This window comes from Prenolepis imparis, unplaced genomic scaffold (genome assembly GCF_030444845.1).
Source record: "Prenolepis imparis isolate NDT839.2.m4 unplaced genomic scaffold, iyPreImpa1.0 SCAF_5, whole genome shotgun sequence".
NCBI classification, from domain to species: domain Eukaryota; kingdom Metazoa; phylum Arthropoda; class Insecta; order Hymenoptera; family Formicidae; genus Prenolepis; species Prenolepis imparis.
In genome coordinates, this window is record NW_028141163.1 from 11,612,464 (window position 1) to 11,633,000 (window position 20,537).

A 20,537-nucleotide genomic window follows, 5' to 3' on the forward strand; every position below is an offset into this window, starting at 1 on the left:
TATTAAGACTTTATGACTTGTTTTTGGACGTACTAAATCTCCTTGAAATATTTTATAATTTTTTTTTCAACCTGTATATAGATTTATCAGACTGTATCATAACAAAACAAAAAAGGTGCGTAAATCTAAAATACAAAGTATTTTTAATCGCTGAATTAATTATAAACTCGTATTTGCTGTGTTACAAATTTATCGGGAGTCCTTTATCTCTCGCAGAGATAAGCTCTTTGCGCTTTTTACCTATTTTTCTATGCCAACTTTCGAAAATTTCTGCGAAAACTAAAATACACATAATTGAAAAATTGAAAGATCACATGCTTTATTTAATGAAATATCAATTTTTTAATAAGAACGTCTTTTCAAATAAAATTTTAATGATCCTTTTTACTAAGAAAAACTAATGAAGCTCGAAGGAAATTTTTATCAATGTCTTTTATTAAGGAAAAATCAACATCAATTTGATATAATTTTCATAAACAATTAATTAAAAATAAATGACAATCTTTATTTAGTAAAGCTCTTGTTTTGCATTTTAATTTTCTGTGAATTTTCGACAGACCTTTTCATTTTTAAATTTGAATATAACATGTAATTATAATATATATATAGTGTAAAAACAAAATCATCAGAAAAAGATATAGTAACTATAATTAATTTATAACAATAATAATATTTATAAATGTTGGTTAGAATGTTAAATATCAATAATTTAATTAGTCGAAAAATATGCTCTTGTAAAATAAATAATAAAAATTTACTTATCTCTCTAATATGTTGCGTTTTAACATATTTATATATTTTTGTTTGAAGGCGCTTTGAATTTATTTACGACCTTTTGTCACGTATTTTGTCGAGTCTTGTTATTTTCTTTATTTAGTCTTCTTTGTACTCTTTTTCGCTCGATATACACAAGTAGATATAAATAATATACACACGTCGGAATAATAAAAAAAGAATTTCTCAAGGGTATCTCGAATATTTAGCGCGTTTAAAATCGTTTCAGACACGTGTTAGACGATCGATATTCGTACGATAGTCAACCAAGGTGAACAGTGAGAACCAACATTCGCCCTTGATTAATTAAGTATTACGCGTTTAACGAGGTAATTTTTGCAAGTTATGTTATTTTTTTTCATCCTTTCTCTCATCGCCTTGATAATGAACTGATAAGCAATTATAAATACGGCTGGAAATGTATCTGCGATTCACCGGTTAACCTTCAATCAGTGATCGACCTAACGATATGTATACATTGAGAACAATTTAAAAAAATAATTTACAACTTTGTTAACGTTATTATTTTATTATTTTATCTTTATATATTTTTTTCTGACAATTTTTCTGACGATGGAAAAGATTCTTGCGAGTCGCGACTAACCTCTTTCGTAGAAATTATTCTCTCTCTCGTTTATAGGACAAAATTTATATATACAATTTATACGAAATTTCGTTGTAATATTTTGTAGGAATTATTCTGTATCTCTTTAAAATTTATATAAAATATATATAAGTTTATATAAAATTTTGTTGTAATATTTTATAGGAATTGTTATCTCTTTTTACAAAATTTTGTCGTAAATTTTCATGGAACTTATATTCTATCTTTCTTGTCTACAGGAAATACAATAGAGATGAATGAGCTTGCATTGCCACCCTCGCCAAATTGGTATCTGAGTAATATTTTTGTCTGCTCGAAACGAGGAACTTTGGCATGGGGCACCAAGAATTTTATCATTATTGCCAGACAAAAAGAGGATCAAAGTGGTCTACAGTATTCATTAATTCAGGATGTTTATAAGGATAAAGTGACATCATTAGCATTCTGTCCTAATCTCGACAGTCCAGACTGTCTAGAATTACTAATTTCTGGTGGTGATGAGGATAACGTCAAAATTTGGAATGTGGATACATTAGAATTGGTCTCAAATTTCTCTTTTAAGGATGTAAGCAAACATTGCAAAATAAAACTAAAGTTTTGTACATATAGTATCTTATTTAACATTAAAAAAATTAATTTTCTTATTTAAAAAATAATAATTTCTTAATTATTAATGTAACTATTTTTTTTTTTCTTAATATAGGGCAAATCAATTGTAGGGGTTGATTGGTCAGTCAAAGATAGCAACCTTGCATATGCGATAAATTCAGAAGGCTGTCTAATGTATTGTTATATATCATATCAGACGTCGAAAATAATATATCTAGGCAAGCTAATTCCTACATGTTTGGCTTCATGTCCCCATGACTCGAATCTTATAGCGATAGGTACCAAAAATGGATTAATTTATATTGTTCAAAAAGAAACAATATTATACAAACTGAGAGGTCATAACGAGGAAATAGTCAGTTTATCATGGTGTCCTTCGGATGTAAATGTCTTAAATGGGAATGATAAGAGAGATTTACTTTTAGCTTCTGGCGCAAAAGACCGGTAAGATTCATAATATTTTTATGTCCTCTATATCTCATATATTGAATTAATTACATATGTGAAATATATGTAAATATACCAAAAAATAGGTAACATCTAAAATATAATGTTATTGTCATCTTCATATCATTTTCTTTTTTCCAGATCTGTGTTTATTTGGAGAGCTGGTGGAGATGGTAGATACGAGACTGTGATAAATATGCCAAATTTACCACTTGTTAATGTCTTTCACAAAGGCAAACTGAATACTACGACTGGAACTTGGATTGCAGTGTGTTGGGTAGAACCTAAAGTGCTTTTAACTTCCTCTCTTTGGGGTGAACTGCTATCTTGGGATCTTTCCACAAATAAAAACAAACCTACGTGTAAGTTATTCCATACATACCACAACAGAGGATTGTTTTGCATAGCTGCTGTACTCAAAAATGATACAATATCTGACAATTGGAGGACAGAGTCCGAGTGAGTAAAGTTTTACTGAGTGTGTTTCGACATAATACGTAAAATATTGAGGCTCATCGTGTTAATTACATTTTAGACTCATGGTTTGGACTTCGGCGCAAGATCGCTGGATTATATGTTGTAAACGAAACAACGATCCTACTAAATCAGCGATCCTGAAATATAAGATTCCTACGCTAGGAGGCTTTATCTATTGCATGGCAGCTTGTGGCATCGATACTTCGCGTATTGTATTTGGCGTTGGAGACGCGATATTACGTCTGTGGAACTTATCTGAACCCGACAACGTAAAAATTTTTGATGTTGTTTCGCATTGGCAAAAGATAAAAGGAAAAATAAGAGCGGTAAAAATTATTTTTTTTTAATTAATTTTTTTTTTAAATAAAAAATATTAAATATACAAATGATTATTCTATTAGGTGTCATGGTTTCCTGAAGATGAATCCACAGTGGCTTTTGGTACCGGAGAAGGTCGCATTGGTGTATTTGACGCAATTGGAACTAATAAACCACCTATATTGTACAGGCAGTATCATAGAAATACTATTTACAAGCTTGAATGGGCTAAACTTGAAGAAGTTTATTTTTTATTCTCCTGCGCAGAAGGAGAATTAGTAGCATATAAGAAATCCGCACCAAATGACGGTAAGATATTAAAGCTCGCTATTTTATCACACTGTTTTGTTACTCTACAACTTATATTTCAGAACCCATGTCCATAATCAAGGAAGGATGCACGGAATTTGCTTGGAAATCCAATTTGTGCTTAGCGATCGCGTTAGAAAATGGGTATAAATTATAATTATTTTAAAAAATAATAAAATAATTACATCAAATACGTGGATATTTGTTCTTTCAGATCGATTATGTTTTACGATAAGATGCTGAGGAAACAAACTACGATACATAATTTAAGGTCTATGGTGAATTGCATGGCATGGCATCCCGAAAGTACAGCGACAGATAAATGGATGTCATCAGCTGCCAATTATTTGGCAGTTGCCTCTGCTTGCAATATAGTAATTTATGATATGTCAGAACTGATAAAGGAACTGGAAAGTACAACCAAGGATTGTATTGAGGAAGAAGACAGTAAAGAAGAATGCAAACGCTACAAGACGGTAGCGATGTTAAATGGACACAACAATAAAGTGGTGTGCCTAGCTTGGAGTCCGTACTTCAGTGGACACTTAGTGTCCGGTAGTTACGATCATGTTGCACAGGTAAAATATATAGCATACACATTATATAGTAATTTAAACAGCCATACTTATTTACTATTATATGACTAATTTGTGCCTTATTGTGTGTCATTTATTAAATTTAAATAAATTTAAATAAATTTAAATTTATTGAAATTTAGAATTTTGATACATTACATGATACGTATTAAATGATACGTATTGCAAATATCAAATATTAAAATTAAAAAATCATTTCTAATGATACAAAATAATAAAAGTGCACAGATATATATATGATTATATAATATTTATATATAAATATTTTCAAATATTTTTTTTCTAGGTTTGGAACGTTGAAAAACAGGAACTGATGGGTACATATATGGGTCATAACGGACCCGTGCTATGTTGCATGTGGAGTCCCCTCAAACCACAATTGATAATGACCGGCTCGTCGGACTTTATGTTACGCATATGGGATTATACTCAACCGGCACAATCGCCTAAGCGACTTTCCGATATTAAAATCATAAAGAGGAATCTTAAATCAAAAAATTGGTCCAAAAGTAAAACGGATGGAGAGCAGAGTGATTCGACAAGTCAAATAGTCAAATCGTCAAATGATCAACCTGACGTATATTATACACGTATAATTGCATAGATTATAATTTCTTATTAATTATAATTGACATATATATATAATTATATTGAGATTTTCGATTGCAGAATCTGAAGTAGCGCCATTGAAAGAAAACAGAGACAAGAAAAAAGAGAAAATTTCGTATTTTAACAAGTATAACAAATTAATAAACGATAAATCCAAGATTTTAAATTTTATCAGAAACGATATAAGTCCGAAACAAGAGCAATACAAAGAAGATGATAATATTGCAAACATATCGCTATTCTCTAAACAGCATCTTTTAAAACTTGTTGAGCATGAAAGTAAATTGAGTTATATATGTTATACGCATATTATTAAAATTTTTTATTAATATATTTTGAATTACTCTCTAATTTACTTTCTCTAATTATTTATTTGCAGAATTAACACAAGATTCAAATGCCAGAACCGAGATGAATATATGGTACGACAATCTGCAAAATGATCTGTCGCGCGCGGTCAAGAATCAAGAACTAAATGATTTTCTAGTATCGCTCGCGCCTAGCATTTCTATGAAGTACGTATGAATACTATTTTTATAAGCAGTTAAGAAAAGATATTTTTAAAAAGTTATAAATATTGACACAATTTTACAGAATGTGGAAAGAAATGTGCGAAGTGTATGCGCACCAATTAATAGGGCAAGGCAATGTTGAAAAAGCAGTGTCATATTTACTTTGTGTACATAAAATTTACGAAGCCATAGAAGCATTTTTAAATGCTAGTATGTTTAAGGAGGCTTACGTGCTTGCGAGATGCAAATTGGATATCACTGATCCGTTTTTAGAAAAAATATTAGAATTATGGTCGGAATGGTGTTTTTCCAGTGGTCAGATGGAGCAAGCAGCTCATTGGTAAGATAATTAATTGTATGTAATTATCGATAATTGTTATTAGATTTTATATACATATATTATTTATTATATAAAATTATATTATACAAAATAATATATATATGTATATATTATAATTTTATATAATTTTATACATATAAAATCTATAATATATATCTATAAATCTATATATATATTCTGTAATATTATACATTTTATATTACAGAATATATATATAGATTTATAGATATATATTATAGATTTTATATGTAGAATATAGACTTATAGATATATATGTATATCTGATATATAGATATATTTGTTATTTTATATATATAATATATATTATAATATATAGGTGTATAAATATATATATAGTATATGATGTATTTCATAATTGAAAATGATCTATGCAATTTGTGCGTCACTTAATATTGTTTTACATAGCCTAAGTAATTAATGAAGAGTGTTATTTGAAGTTGTTATTTGAAATTAATATTTGATATCGCATACATCAGTCGCATAGAGTTAAAGCATTACGATAAGGCGGCGAAAATTCTTGCTCGTCGGAAGGACGTAGATTGTTTGGAGGTAGCGTCTCAACTGGCGTTTCTAAACGGTGACGAAGGATATGCAATATCCTTAATTATGGACGCGATGACACGTGCTCTTATCAAATCAGACTGGCCAAAAGCACGTTCTCTTATCGCGAATTTCCGACAACTTCAGGTAAATTTATATATAATATGTATATATGTATATATAATTAATAAATTTACAAAACATTAAGTATTGTTTATATATTTGCAGTATTTGAATGTGCATATAGATGCTCACGAGGCGATTACGAGCGAATATAAAAAGCAAACTGAGTTTGATTCAATGCGGATATGGTTGAATGAAAGCCACGGAATGTTACAAACTCTTCAAACGAAATATAGTACAGCTAATATAACTTCTTATTATGATGCCTTGTGCAAGAATGAAAATGTTAATGCTACTATAAAAGATATAAAAAAGGAAACAAAGGTAAGAGAGAAACAGAAATAAATAAAATAGATATATCCTTTTATAGATAATACTTTCATTATTATAACAATACTATCGATATTGTGTGTCTGTATATAAGAACAATACTTATAATTAATTGAAATAACATTTTCAGATGCAATTGAATGCTGGTTATCGAATCGCTAAAGCGGTTACATGCGACGCAGAAGAGACTCGATTGAAACATTTGGCAACAGTATTAGCTGACATATTCAAGAAGCATGAGGAAATGGCACAACAATACGGAAATACAAATGACAATGTTTTCCTTCATATTCTCGCGAAATTGGATAATAGGAAACCAACAGACGAAGGAAGCATTTACGCAAAAAGCAATTATCCCGTATCGCAGAGTATACGCGCTTACTTATGTATCGGTCTTCTGGATTGGATGCTCAATTATGTGGACCAACTGTTAGTCGAGGAAGAAACGCAATTTGTGGAGTTGATATTGGATTTGCTAGACGATGGCATAAATGAAACAGCTTTCTCTTATCAAAATCATATTTCTAAACTTACTCAACTGGAAGATCAACTTTTGAATCTCGTTTGTTAGTTTTTTCTTTTCAAATTTTTGAAATTTGTTATAGATTCACGTAGCATATTAATTATATTTACATATTTACATATAATTTATATATTTACATATAATTAAATATAGTGCTGATTCGTCAATTTAATATTTTTTAATTCTTTTTACATATAATTTACTTTAAATATTGCAGTGACTTCCAATGATGACATCGAAGGAAATAATGATTATAAAAAAACTAAGGAGGAGATCGATAAAATGAAGCTTGAGGAAAACGAGTTCAAAGAAGAACGAGTTTGCATGCCGAAACCCGAAGTCATTTACGATAAGGCTTGTTCACTTGCTTGCAAATTAAGTGATGAAAATCGATTTCGATTTTTCCATACTTTGGAGGAGTTAACTAAAGTACGAGAAATAAACCGACCTGAACTAAAAGAAAATCCGTCAGAAAAGCTTGAGAATATATCTCAAAAAATAGACGAAAGTATGGAAATACAATTTATTAATGAAATACGAGAAATAAACCAACCTGAACTAAAAGAAAGTCCGTCAGAAAAACTTGAGAATATATCTCAAAAAATAGGCGAAAGTATAGAAATATAATGTAAAATAGAACAATAGTTCTATTAGCTCACATAATTATAAAGAAAAACATACAAGCAGAAGAATATATTAACAGTTTTACATCATTATATAAATATAATCAGAGATGTAAATTTTATATATATATATATATGTTTTCTGCATATAAATTCATCTTCGATCATTTTAAAGTACATTTTATAAAAATATATTTCTTTTTTATTAAATATGTGAAATTTTATTTCAGAAAATCCTGTTATAGATGCAGTATAAGATTTGCGATTTTTTGCACAATGATTAATTTAGAGAAATATAATAAATAAGTAATAATAAAAGAAATTTTACATATAACTGTTTTAAGTTGTCATATATGGCGTCATTCTTTAAATATTTTTTATAAAGAGTTGAAGAAATTTCTCTGCTTTTATGTATAAAAATAATTGTTTAATCTATCTTAATTTACATTATATTACTATTCCTCAGAAATATAGTTCTGTGTTCTGTGTCACTTCTGGCACAGATATAAGATAATTTATAATGCCACAAAAAATCATACCGCTGATAAAGATTACGTATCGATCAATCATTAGTGGGAGTTTATAATTATATAATAATATTTCGAATAAATAATTTGAACTAAATAAATTGAAATTTTCTTACTATAATCGCGGACATAATTTGTAGTCGATTGTTGACAATATTTGAAGTGGATCAGGTAGTTCGCGGCAAACGTTATATCAATAATTTATCTAATACGAGCAACAGGTGCATTGATCGATTATAAACATATTTTTTTAATCTTTAATTTTTCATTTTAAGTTTTAACTAGACAATAAATAAGGCCGTGAAATCGATAATCATCATAATCATCAATGTGCTCTTTATAAAATGAATTAAGTTAAATCTAATTTGTATTATAAGATGTTTCCTCACTTTTTCCAAGTTGAAATATTCATTCTAACTAGTTGCAATTATTAAGAGGTAACGGAACTATCTACAATTTACACTCTACATCTCTACAATCAAATATGTATGAAACCGTTACCTCAATAAAATAATAGCTCACCAGTCGATGAGCAACAGCAGAGTTGATGCATCGAAGCTACGTTGATCTGTAACATACAAATAATATCCAAATTAAAACAGTGTTTTTAAGTATATAATATTTTAAAAAATTACTATTGTATCCATTAAATTTAAATTCAATACAACAATCAGTATAGATATATAATTGAATATCTTTATAAATTTTGTAAAAACAATTTTTTTTTTAATGTAAACTTCCATAGAATTTATATCGAAAGTATTTCTTTCTAATTTTCTCTTTTATTTAAATTATTCAAATAGAAATTAATGCATCTTTCTTTACACGATTTATATAAATATTATATAGTATTTTATAATACCTTAGAGTTGCTCTGCTGGTGCCCGATACCTCCTAGCAGGTCTGCTCCTCCTCTCAGATCAGGTCAGGATTCATTTCACTTTAAATACGCGATACTTTTAACTTACAATAACGATTTAAATACGCGATACTCCCGCACTAAACGCGCGATACTTTCAACGACACTCCCGTATTAATAAACGCGCGATATTTAATTATTTGGACGACACTCCCGCAGTAATGAGCGATATTTTTTTATATCTATTTCTAACAAGAATTATTTATTATAGTATTAAAATTATTATAAAATAAAATTATTTTAATTATATTTTTTATATATGTATATAAGAAATTATTACTATAATATTAAAATTATTTTAATATTTGTATATTTTTTACGTATTGAGAAAATTAGATAATTAATCAGTGCAACCGATCAATCTCAAAGTAAGAAAATAAAATAAGGTAATGCGGGATAGAATTTCCATTAAAAATTCTAAAATATAAAAATCTAAAATATAAATATGTAGTAAATTATTATTGTTGCAAATTTTTAATCACTATTCTTTTCATTTTTCTTTTTTCTATCGCGAGAAAACACCCACAAAATATCTTTCAGATCTCACGTTATTTATTACACAATTTTAACTATGTAAAATCAAATTATCAATCAATATAAATAAATGGATTACAAAACAGTAATATAATATCGATATATTATATAACAATAAGTAATTATGATTATTGTAAAATTAATTATACAAAAATTTAATTAATTATCACACGCTTAATCATTAATTGTGTGCTTTGTAAAATAAATTAGATTAAATATATTATGCATATGTATTATAAAATGTTTCCCATATTTCTTTTAAACGGATGAAATATTCTTAATCTATCCATTTTGTAATCCATTAATTTTGAGGTAACGGAAACTATCTAACAATCTACAATCTACATCTACATCTACACAATCTAATCTACAATACACCGTTACCTCGTAATAAAAAAATAATCACTCACCGGCCGACGCTAATCTGTAACATACAAATAAAATCCAAATTATTATTATATAATTAGCAACGCCACCAGTAATTAATACTTCAGTAAATTATTATTGTGTATTAAATTTTGTATATTTTATGCGCGTACAATATTCAGCAGAAATATAATTAAAACATTTTATGAATTTTGATTCAATACAACTATAATAGACAAATAATAAATCCTCACCTCAGGGTTGCTCTGCCGGTGCCCGATGCCTCTCCCAGACCTGTTCCTCCTCCTCTCAGGTTGTCAGGTTGTCAACGTTGTCTTTAAATTATCTGTAACATAGAAATTAAATTAAATTCAAATTTTGTAACAGCGTCTAAAACAATTAACGAGTAAAAAAATTATTCATTGAATTCAATGCATATTATTATATGCATTGAATTTTATATTTAAAGCGTACAATAATAAGCATTATAATAATTACATCATTTTATGAATTTTAATGTAAATTGACTAATAATAAACGAATAAATCCTCACCTCAGGGTTGATCCGCTGGTGCCCAATCCTCCTAGATCTCTTTCTCCTCTCAGATTGTCGTTACCTTCAGCTAAGTTGATCTGTAAAATAGAAATTAAATGCCTAAAATAATTAACATGTAAAAAATAATTATTATTATATGCATATGCATATTGAATTTCATGATATTCAATGCGTACAATTTAATAAACACATATATTTAATTTATTATACAATATATTTAAATATATTAAACTAATAATTTTGATTTAATGCAACTTAATAAGTTGTTATAATAAAATATACCTAGAAATTTCTCCTGTGGCATCCAATACCATTCCTTTGCTGCTTTCAAATTTTTTGAGTCCTTATTTTATTATGTTTGCTACATTGATCTGTAACATATAAAGGGAAATTAATTATTCTAACTTAAACTCTTATTATTATTTATTTTAATATAATTTTTATTTATTTTGAATATATATAATTATAACATATAAACTAATAATAAGTAATCTATGGATACAAACTATAAAAATAATTATATTTTTGCATTCATTACCTCTGCAAATTTAAATTTAGATATTTAAATTATATAAATTAAATATATTTTTATATTAATAATTTTAAAAATTTTTTAAATTTTAATTTTGTAGTTTATTTCTTATGTTATTCATTTAATTGATTTATTTTATACGTATATATTTTGTTATTTTCCCAAATTTATTAACGATTAATTAAAGAAATATAGAAAATATTTTAAACTCACCGATTCAATGCGCAGCGATCGAGTTCCATAACCGCATATAGCCTATACATATATCGTAGTGCATACCGTTAATCTGTAAAATACATAAATAAATCATCTTTGTTTTAATTTAAAACAAATATTAATTCAAATTATGTTTCATTTATTAACCTCTAAAAGTAATTATTGCGCGCATTAAAATTGTTCTTTATTTAATCCTTTACAAATAATAATAAATAAATAATAAATTATTTACTTCATGTTTTCTTCACCTAGCTTCACTTGATGCCGCCCAAGTCTTCCCTCTCTCTCTCTTATTTCATCTCGCTATCGCTTCTTGATTGCATTCATACTAGTGAACACAATTCATTATATATATAAGCGTTATATATATTATATATATAAGTGTTCGCTTGCAAGAACAATTAATTATAATATTAATTATAATTACGCGTGCACTTATTACCTGAATACAATTAATGATCGTGCGACACTTTGCTCTCGTCGTCAACGAAGCGGAAGCGGAAGTGCGGTCTTAATTATGGCGGAGGCGGGAAGAAAATGCGGGAAAAAAGCGCGCCAAGTTCGATATTGACACCCTCTTGCGACATCTCTTGACACTAACTTCGCGTGCGCGCGAAAGTATAAATATAAAAAAATTAATATTATATGCATTGAACTTTATATTTGATACGTATAATAATAAATACTGTAATAATTAATTCATTTTATGTATTTTAGTTTAATTTAATTAATAAAAGAATAATAAATACCCAAAAATTGAAGAATCACACAAAATTTTTAATAATTTTTTATCAGATTAAGTAATTTTGTCTTATATTGATTTTTTATAGAAGAAATTTTGTATAATTTTATAAAATATTTTGAAAAATCTTATGGAAAAGAAGTAGTATAACATAATGTTCACAGTTTAATTTATTTATATAATAGATGTAAAGAATCTTTATTATTATAACTACATTTTATAAAAATACATTTCTTTTTTATTAAATAAGTAATTTTATCTTAGAAAATCCTGTTGCGGACATAGTATAAGAAAGTTATAATTTTTCCAAAATAATTAAATAATTAATAGAGAAATATTGAAGTATATGTAATATAAAAGAAATTATATAACGTATTATATAATATAAAATTATATAATACGTTATAACATCATCTCTTAAATATTTATTTTAAAGGGTTGAAAAATCTCTTTTTATGTATAAAATCAATTGTTTAATGTACCTTAATTTACATTTATTCTCCAGAAAAATAGTTCTCTGTCACTTCCGGCACAGACATAAGGCAATTTGTAGTGCCATGTCATACCGCCAACTAATTTCACTTTCCCGCACAATATCACTTGTTTGGATTTGAAATTGAAAACTTTCAACAAGTTATCTGGCCAACCAATGCTTGCGACCAGATTTTCGTTCGCATGAGAGAATTTCACTGCTAAACCGCCTTCTAGATGAAGCGTTCGTTCATCAAGGGGACGGCTAAAATTAAAAACAAGAATAAAATTAATTCAATAAAAAAGTTTGCATATAACGCATGTATATAATATAGAAAGTTTATGAATTAATTTCTTATTACCTCGGTCTAGATACGTCCCAGAGTAATAACTCTCCGGCAGCCATCGATACAACTTTTAAAGGATTCGATGCCCAGTCTGCCGCAATCAAGGGAACAGCCCCAGAATCGAGAGACATAATCGCTTGTTGACTTCTGACATTATACATGCGTATTAAGCCATTCTTTTCCGCTACTAAAAGCTTGCCAGATTCTTCACTATGCCAACATACACTGCTACCAGGCGATGTCAAAAAAAATGTGGACACACACTTCTGGTCCTCTTTAATTGCCCATAATTTACATGTATGATCATCGGAAACTGATGCTAACAATTCACCCTCTGGTTCATAAGAAATTGCATTCGTATAATCTTTGTGCCCTTCTAAAATCTTTAAAACATTTATTATTGCATTCAATTTCGCAAAGCTATAAATCTATATAATTCCACAAGTATTCTTACCTCATACACATTGACATCGTTCAAATTGCTATTGTACAATCTTATTTTAAAATCTGCACCAGCGACACAAAATGTAAGAATTTTGGGAACAATGCTCAAGGAGGTTTCTGGACTCCATGCAATTGCATGAGGTCTGGTATCGTGGTGAAATGTTTTGATAGGATTGTACGCCATGTCCTCCACAGTGTCATCTTCATCCTAAAAATTTATATATTTATATATATTAGATTATTTAAATATTATTTATAGATATTATTTTTATATTAGAAATTCTTCTTTCTAAAAGAAGAAATTCCATTAAAATTGTATAATATTGCAATTGTATATTTTCTTTTACAACATAAAAATATTTTTCTTGACATATATTACACTTTAATCAGCAATTTGACAGAATCCGACAAAATCACAAAATAAAATAATTAAATCATACATAATATGAAAAATATCAGTCTTTGCACGAACCTGAAATCTGACAGTAGCGACGACAATTTCCTTGGCGAGGGCGATGCAGATCAAGTGCTGCGACCATTCGTACGGCGACAATTCCACGCAGTAAATTCGCTCGAAGAAATTCCGTTTAAATGTAGGCGGTGTAGTGACTGCCTCGTCCATTCTTTCTTTCGTTCGTATAAACGCTTGAAAATCGAACCGGCATAACCTTTTTTACAAGATGTGGGGCGGATTAAGATTGATCAATCTTTAATGGGAATTTATAATCATACGATAATTTTGAAAAAAATGATATATTTGAACGAAACAAATCGAAATATATTTTATTCTCTATTTTCTTGATCGCGGACGTAATTTCTAACGCCGATATGTTGTTGACAACATTCGAAGAGGACTGGGTGGTTCGCGAATGCGCACGCAGAAACGTCATATCAGGGACGTATCTTAATAATGATCGCCCCTTGAACATTTAAAAAAATCTTTAAATTAATTTTTCATTTAAATTTTTCACTAGACAATAAATATTTTAATTATAACAAAACATACACTATATATATATATATATATATATATATATATAAATAATCACTTCATTATAAGATTTTTATCCATTTGTCATCATCTGTCAAGTCCATTAATCGCCCATAAAGAATGTTTTAAAAATGTTTAAATTAATTTTTCATTTAAATTTTTGATTACACAATACATATTAATTAAAACAAAACATATATTGTACATATATTTACTTATTTATCAGAATTTTATCTATCTAATCTGACATCAAGATTTTCGCCCTTATATATTATTAACATCATACATCCCTGTTTTACTGTCACTAATCACGCATGCGCGAAAAAATTATTGCGATTACAGCGCATTCTATGTTCAAATGAGAAGATGCACGTGGTGTAAATCTAACCTCAGACATATTGTTCATTTTACAATTAGAATTTTATCTTAGAAGGTATTATTTATATTTACATATATATATTTGACAAAAAATATTGAGAAATGACAAATTTGTTGAATTTAAAGTCAATTTTTGGTTTTACAAAAATAAAAATTAATATTTAAAATGAAATTCTTTAAACTCTCTGTGTGTATATAAATGATATCTTAAGCTTAAAAAAATAAGTACAAAAATGACTTTGAAAAAGATATTCTGCTATTATATTTTTTTTATATAATAATGCATATTTCTATATATAAAATGTGATCTGTATATATAATAATTGCATGTATCATGCATATTCTATATATTGAAGATATTTGTGTTTTACAGGCACAATGGCTAAATCACATGGCACAACTAAAGCCCCGCGAAAGCAGGGCTTTAATCGTTCAGGGCACAGCATGAATCCTGAACGTCCTACGGAAGGATTGAAAGGAGTTGCTAAAGTCCGAACGAAAGCAACTATTAAGAGATTACAGATGTATCGTAATCAGAAACCAAAACGCAATCGTGTTGGAAAGATCATCAGCCCTGCGCCTTTTCAAGGCTGGAACACCTCTGGAACTATGTCACGGGTGGAGCCATCCCGGAGATGGTTTGGTAATTCCAGAGTCATCTCACAGAATGCTCTGCAAAAATTTCAGAATGAATTGGGAACTGCTATAAAGGATCCCTATAAGGTTGTCATGAAACCGACTCAATTGCCTGTAACTTTACTTCAACAGAAGGCAGCAAATACGAGGGTACATTTGTTAGATACGGAGAGCTTCGACAGTGTCTTTGGTCCAAAGAAGATTCGAAAGAGACCAAATTTGGCAATAACGTCGTACGACGAGTTGAAAAAATCGGCCGAGGAGAAGGAGGATACTTACAACAAGGAGAAGGATTCCAAAGATTATGATCTCATTCGCGAGGACACTGGCGTAAAGGATGCGCCAAGGGAGTGGATCATGGAAGCGGGACAAAGTAAAAGGATATGGAACGAGCTGTACAAAGTCATCGATTCCTCGGACGTTATTCTGCAGGTATTGGATGCGAGAGATCCGATGGGAACCAGGTCTCCTCCCGTGGAGAAATTTCTGAAGACCGAGAAACCTTACAAACATCTGATGTTTATCCTAAATAAAGTGGATCTTGTACCAACGTGGGTCACGCAAAGATGGGTGGCGATCCTGAGCAAGGAATATCCCACGGTTGCCTTTCATGCTTCCTTAACGCATCCCTTCGGCAAAGGCTCCCTCATAAATCTGCTGAGGCAGTTTGCGAAATTGCACGTTGACAAGAAGCAAATCAGCGTGGGTTTCGTAGGATATCCCAATACGGGAAAGAGTTCCGTCATAAACACCTTGCGTTCCAAGAAGGTCTGCAAAGTGGCGCCTATAGCTGGAGAGACAAAGGTATGGCAGTATATAACTCTCATGCGTCGTATTTATTTGATAGATTGTCCCGGCGTTGTTTATCCTTCTACGGAAACCGATACGGAGAAGGTGTTGAAGGGCGTCGTGAGGGTGGAACTTGTTCAGAATCCGGAAGACTACATCGCCGCCGTTCTAGAAAGAGTGAAACCCGAATACATACGTAAAACGTACAAAGTAGATAAGTGGGAGGATCACGTTGATTTCTTGGAAAAGCTGGCACGTCGAAGCGGCAAGCTTTTGAAGAAAGGAGAGCCTGACATAGCTATCGTCGCGCGTATGATGCTGAATGATTGGCAACGCGGCAAATTGCCATTTTACGTTCCACCAGTAGGCTTTGAAGAACCACTGTCGGAACAAGCAACTAATAACGAGACAATTATCACTGGAGATAGCTGTTTAGATAAGAATGCATCAAACGTCACTGATGAAGTGACTGAAAATAGCCCATCTTCAACTGAGCCAGCACAGAATCAATTAAGAGTGACGCAAGATTTTCAGAGAATACGCGTTGGATTGGATTATTCTGGCGATGATGTCAGAAAGGACTTAGAGGAAGAAGCTTCGCCTGAAACTTCCCCAAAGATTGATGATGATGTCGAAGATAATCATGAGAATGTGGCTGATGAGATCGATATGGAAACGAAATCCGATGTAGAAGCGAAATCTGATGTGGATGACGAAGACGACAACTTGAAGCAGAGTGCATATGATGTTGTAGACCATGAAGATGATTCCAGCGACAGCGAAATAATTACTTCCAAGGTGTCTTCAAGTAGCGGTACATTTACTGTTTCGTCAATATCCTCTGCGAAAAGAGGGATAGAAAAAATAACGAGCAAACAGCGAAGAGCCATAGAACGCGCGAATAAGAGGAAAAAGATAGGAAGCAATTTCTACGAAGTTACAAATGTGAAGAACAGAAATAGAAACAGGAAGGTTCCTAAGGTCAAGAGAAGGTAATAAATCGATTTCTAGAATAAATTAAATCGACTTTCTTCTTTCTATTTATAAAATGCGAACAATTAGCACAATAGGCACAATATATTTTTATAAAAAAAATATATATGTTATATTTGTGTCTCAAATTTCTAACATCATATATCTCTGGTTCCTTTTCTTGTAAAATTTATCTCGTTATTTTTTTACATAATACAATTGTATGTACGGTAACATAATCGCTCACATTATATTATGCGTGATATAATTATGCATAATATATAATTATGTATATATATAATTGGATATATTTCTTTTTTTTCTATTACATTGCCTAGATCCAATTGCGTTTAATAAAATACGATATAACTTTGCGTTGCCGTTGAACGAACGCTTGGTTGCCCTGATAGGACTTCATGAAGTTCTTCATATCCTGTTGCTTAAACTCGTCCTCCTGCACATTCAACGTGAGTATCTTGAGCATGAAAAGCAAGTGCATAAACTCAAACTTGGCTTGGGTCATCAGATTCTCGTCGAACTTTTCCCTCGTAAACGACTCGGTGTCGCAGCCCATTCGGACAAGGACGGCCACGAAGATCTCGTGATAGAGATCCATCAACTCCTGGATGTAATTGTCCCTCACATCCATGCTGGAGAACAGGTAGAAGACCATCTCGCGCAGCGGATTGAAAAAGAGATAATTCTGAAAGTCAACGAACTTGACGTCGTCCACCCGGCCGTCCTCGTCGCGATGGAACATGATGTTGTTCACCCAAAAGTCCGCATGGACGATGGTGGACCAGGGTTCGTCGGGTACGAGGTCCCACATGCCTTTCTTCATCGACTCAGTCATGGCCGCGTTGCAACGATCGATGTGGTTGACCAACTCCGGATCCGCCTCTATCCTCTTCAGCATATCTTTCTGCATATTCTCGAACTCTTCCATCTGCAGTTCGATACACTTGCTACGTTGCCTCAGCACCTCGAAATACTCCGGATCCTTGTACTTGATGGCCATTCCTAGGGCGTGAAATCTGGCCATTGCCCTTATTGCGGTTCTCGAATGTTCAAGGTCACATCCTGAAAAACCAAGAGAGACAAAGGTATATAGTAAATCACGTGTAATGAAATGATTAAGCATATTTCCAACATCTCTGATAATCTTGAGTCTAATCTAATCTTAAATAATCAGTGACATCAAGTGATGTAATATTAGTAATCTTGAAACACACACACATGAATTTTCACGACTAACTTTATCTATAAAAAACATTATGGACAGCTCGGTATACTTTCCGCGAATTAGTCAAGAGAGATAAGTGTAAAAACACGAGGAAAAATGATGCCAAGGATTGCGTAATGAATTTCCTTTTTTTTTTATCAAGATCATAAATCATGCTTATAATGCAAAAGTACAGACATATTGTATCGTGTATCGAGACATAAATGCGCATATTGTTTTGTCATAAATATTTCTAAATAAATTATTAAAGTTCAATTATAGTACTTAGGATTGTCAAAAGTTACAAACTGCTTAATCATTCAATTATAATTAATAAAAATCGTAGCATGATTAAATAATTAAAATATTACATTATGATTGAATAATTAAGAGTAATATAAATTTTTAATTACTATGATTAATTAAATCATAGGATAATTAAACATTTTCATTATAATATGTTAACTCGAATGAAACGAATTTCTAGTACAAGATACGTTTTTGAAGAAACTCGTAAAAATAATTTATTTATGATAATTAAATAATTTTTGCTATATTCATATATTAATAATTGCATTGTATAATTTGTAATTTTTCTGTGCAGTTTCTTTTTTTGAATTCTAAACTTCAATCAAAAACTTCTCGATTAAAAAAATAATTGCAAATTCATAATATCACAATAATAAGCCTGCAAAGTATATAAGCATACAAAATTTCGCATGACTTATTGTTATCTACTTATTCTTATTATAGTCGTTGCTTCTAGAGTATACAAAGGATTTAACACTAATATATACCTTTAACTCTGTCGCAGATGTAATAACCGCGGCTTTTCAAATTTTCCATTAAAATAACAGCGTCGTCGTCGAAATCGACGTCCGGATTCAGGAACAATCTGGATTGATAGTACTTGGGTAGCACATCGAACAATTCGTCCTCCTTCAAACCGACGTCCCTCTCCAGCTGGTTGTAATGAGGCAGGATACTCTCGTACATAAAGATCTCCTTTCTAAACGAATGCGGAGAGTCGAAGATCTTCCGTTGAAATTCCGTCGGCGGTGGCATCTTCGCCACCAGATAGAGATCCTCCTCCTCCGCGTCATCATTACGCTTGATCACCGCGTGAACGTCGAAAATGGTACTCCCGTAATTCTCGCCTGGCTGCAACAGGTTTCTGGCCGTATAACGGACCACGATCAACTGGTCGCCGAACGTCCGGCTCAGGATCGGCCGCAGCTCGCGCAACTCGATCTTCTGCAACTCCCCGTTGTTCATGATATCGTCGAACAAGGAAAAACAAATTTAAAAGGAAGCACTGATCTATCTAACTAGTTATCGCTTCTCATATCAGACCGAGACTGAAAGACAAATCGAGATACTGGCGCGTAAAATAAGCGCGCGCACGAACGGTAATCGTTCCAATTATAATAATCGTCACTCCGCTGTATATATATGATGTAACGATCCCACCTCCTCTCTTCATTTGTTCGACCGCACGTGCACCAGAATCAGGTTTTTGAGAGGCGCATCCTAATGTATCTTGTTCAGAGAACCTGGGAAGTTAGCAGAAAAACAATAATGGGTGTCTAAATCCATTAATTAAAATAAATGCAAAATAGTTGGAAGCTTTATATATTTAGATTGGGGATTTTAGTCCAAGCTCTTTAAATTATTGCGATATGATACTTCGTTCAACGGATGGAAATCCATAAAGAATAAAAGAAGAAAAATCTATCACACGTAGTCGCGCAATAGAGTCACATGACGCTTGCATATATGTATACTTGCCGGATGAGATTAATCTTCGCATGCAGAGACGCGTGTAATCATCTCTCGACACGTGGTTTATATTCGTCAATTACCGATCTGCGCATATGACCATTATGATCCTCCCATCTAACGTCCCACTTCAGTTACTCCCTTTCTCAGTTTGTTCTCGTTTCACTATGAGGGATCTATAATTATTCCACAATTTACACGCAAATTATATTTAAAGAGGTACTATTATCTTTACAATTGCGTTATGTCGTACTTTTACAGAGATGTATAACATTATTCGTACATTATTATGAATTAAAAAATTAAATTCGATGGATTATTTTTGTTTATCGGAATATTTGAAACTGTGGGAAATTAGATT

The 20,537-nt window shown here is 31.0% G+C and overlaps 4 protein-coding genes and 1 long non-coding RNA gene across 6 annotated transcripts; 2 read left to right on the plus strand and 3 right to left on the minus strand.

Annotated features, from left to right (window-relative positions):
• The first annotated feature begins 992 nt into the window (after positions 1-992).
• Rig (gem nuclear organelle associated protein rigor mortis) lies at positions 993-7,944 on the plus strand. Of its 2 annotated transcripts, none has more exons than XM_083038026.1 (16): positions 993-1,103; positions 1,618-1,943; positions 2,082-2,431; positions 2,576-2,893; positions 2,970-3,237; positions 3,313-3,538; positions 3,601-3,682; positions 3,753-4,116; positions 4,421-4,724; positions 4,804-5,022; positions 5,123-5,258; positions 5,338-5,595; positions 6,093-6,303; positions 6,385-6,603; positions 6,740-7,175; positions 7,350-7,944. In XM_083038026.1, exons 2-16 carry the CDS (start codon positions 1,632-1,634, stop codon positions 7,757-7,759), a joined length of 4,113 nt encoding a protein of 1,370 aa, XP_082894152.1. In that variant the 5' UTR covers positions 993-1,103; positions 1,618-1,631; the 3' UTR covers positions 7,760-7,944. The 2 variants fall into 2 exon arrangements, with proteins under 2 accessions (XP_082894152.1, XP_082894153.1); XM_083038027.1 differs by lacking the exon at positions 993-1,103 and adding an exon at positions 1,187-1,245.
• A 2,709-nt stretch (positions 7,945-10,653) lies between these two features.
• On the minus strand, positions 10,654-11,926 carry LOC145936129 (uncharacterized). The gene is made up of 5 exons (XR_014425327.1): positions 11,848-11,926; positions 11,638-11,733; positions 11,403-11,475; positions 10,940-11,028; positions 10,654-10,734 (listed from the first exon to the last, which is right to left on the minus strand). It is a non-coding gene; the product is annotated as an uncharacterized LOC145936129 (long non-coding RNA).
• A 507-nt stretch (positions 11,927-12,433) lies between these two features.
• Positions 12,434-14,290, minus strand: Nup37 (nuclear pore complex protein Nup37). Its single transcript, XM_083037881.1, has 4 exons — positions 13,882-14,290; positions 13,420-13,617; positions 12,981-13,348; positions 12,434-12,883 (listed from the first exon to the last, which is right to left on the minus strand). The coding sequence occupies exons 1-4, from the start codon at positions 14,029-14,031 to the stop codon at positions 12,631-12,633; spliced, it is 969 nt and encodes a 322-aa protein (XP_082894007.1). The 5' UTR covers positions 14,032-14,290; the 3' UTR covers positions 12,434-12,630.
• Positions 14,291-14,688: 398 nt separating this feature from the next.
• Positions 14,689-17,233, plus strand: Ns2 (nucleostemin 2). Its single transcript, XM_083039361.1, has 2 exons — positions 14,689-14,833; positions 15,152-17,233. Exon 2 carries the CDS (start codon positions 15,157-15,159, stop codon positions 17,197-17,199), a length of 2,043 nt encoding a protein of 680 aa, XP_082895487.1. The 5' UTR covers positions 14,689-14,833; positions 15,152-15,156; the 3' UTR covers positions 17,200-17,233.
• LOC145936797 (uncharacterized) lies at positions 17,217-20,439 on the minus strand. The gene is made up of 3 exons (XM_083039368.1): positions 20,186-20,439; positions 19,195-19,950; positions 17,217-18,255 (listed from the first exon to the last, which is right to left on the minus strand). The coding sequence occupies exons 2-3, from the start codon at positions 19,670-19,672 to the stop codon at positions 17,510-17,512; spliced, it is 1,224 nt and encodes a 407-aa protein (XP_082895494.1). The 5' UTR covers positions 19,673-19,950; positions 20,186-20,439; the 3' UTR covers positions 17,217-17,509.
• Between the last annotated feature and the right edge of the window lie 98 nt (positions 20,440-20,537).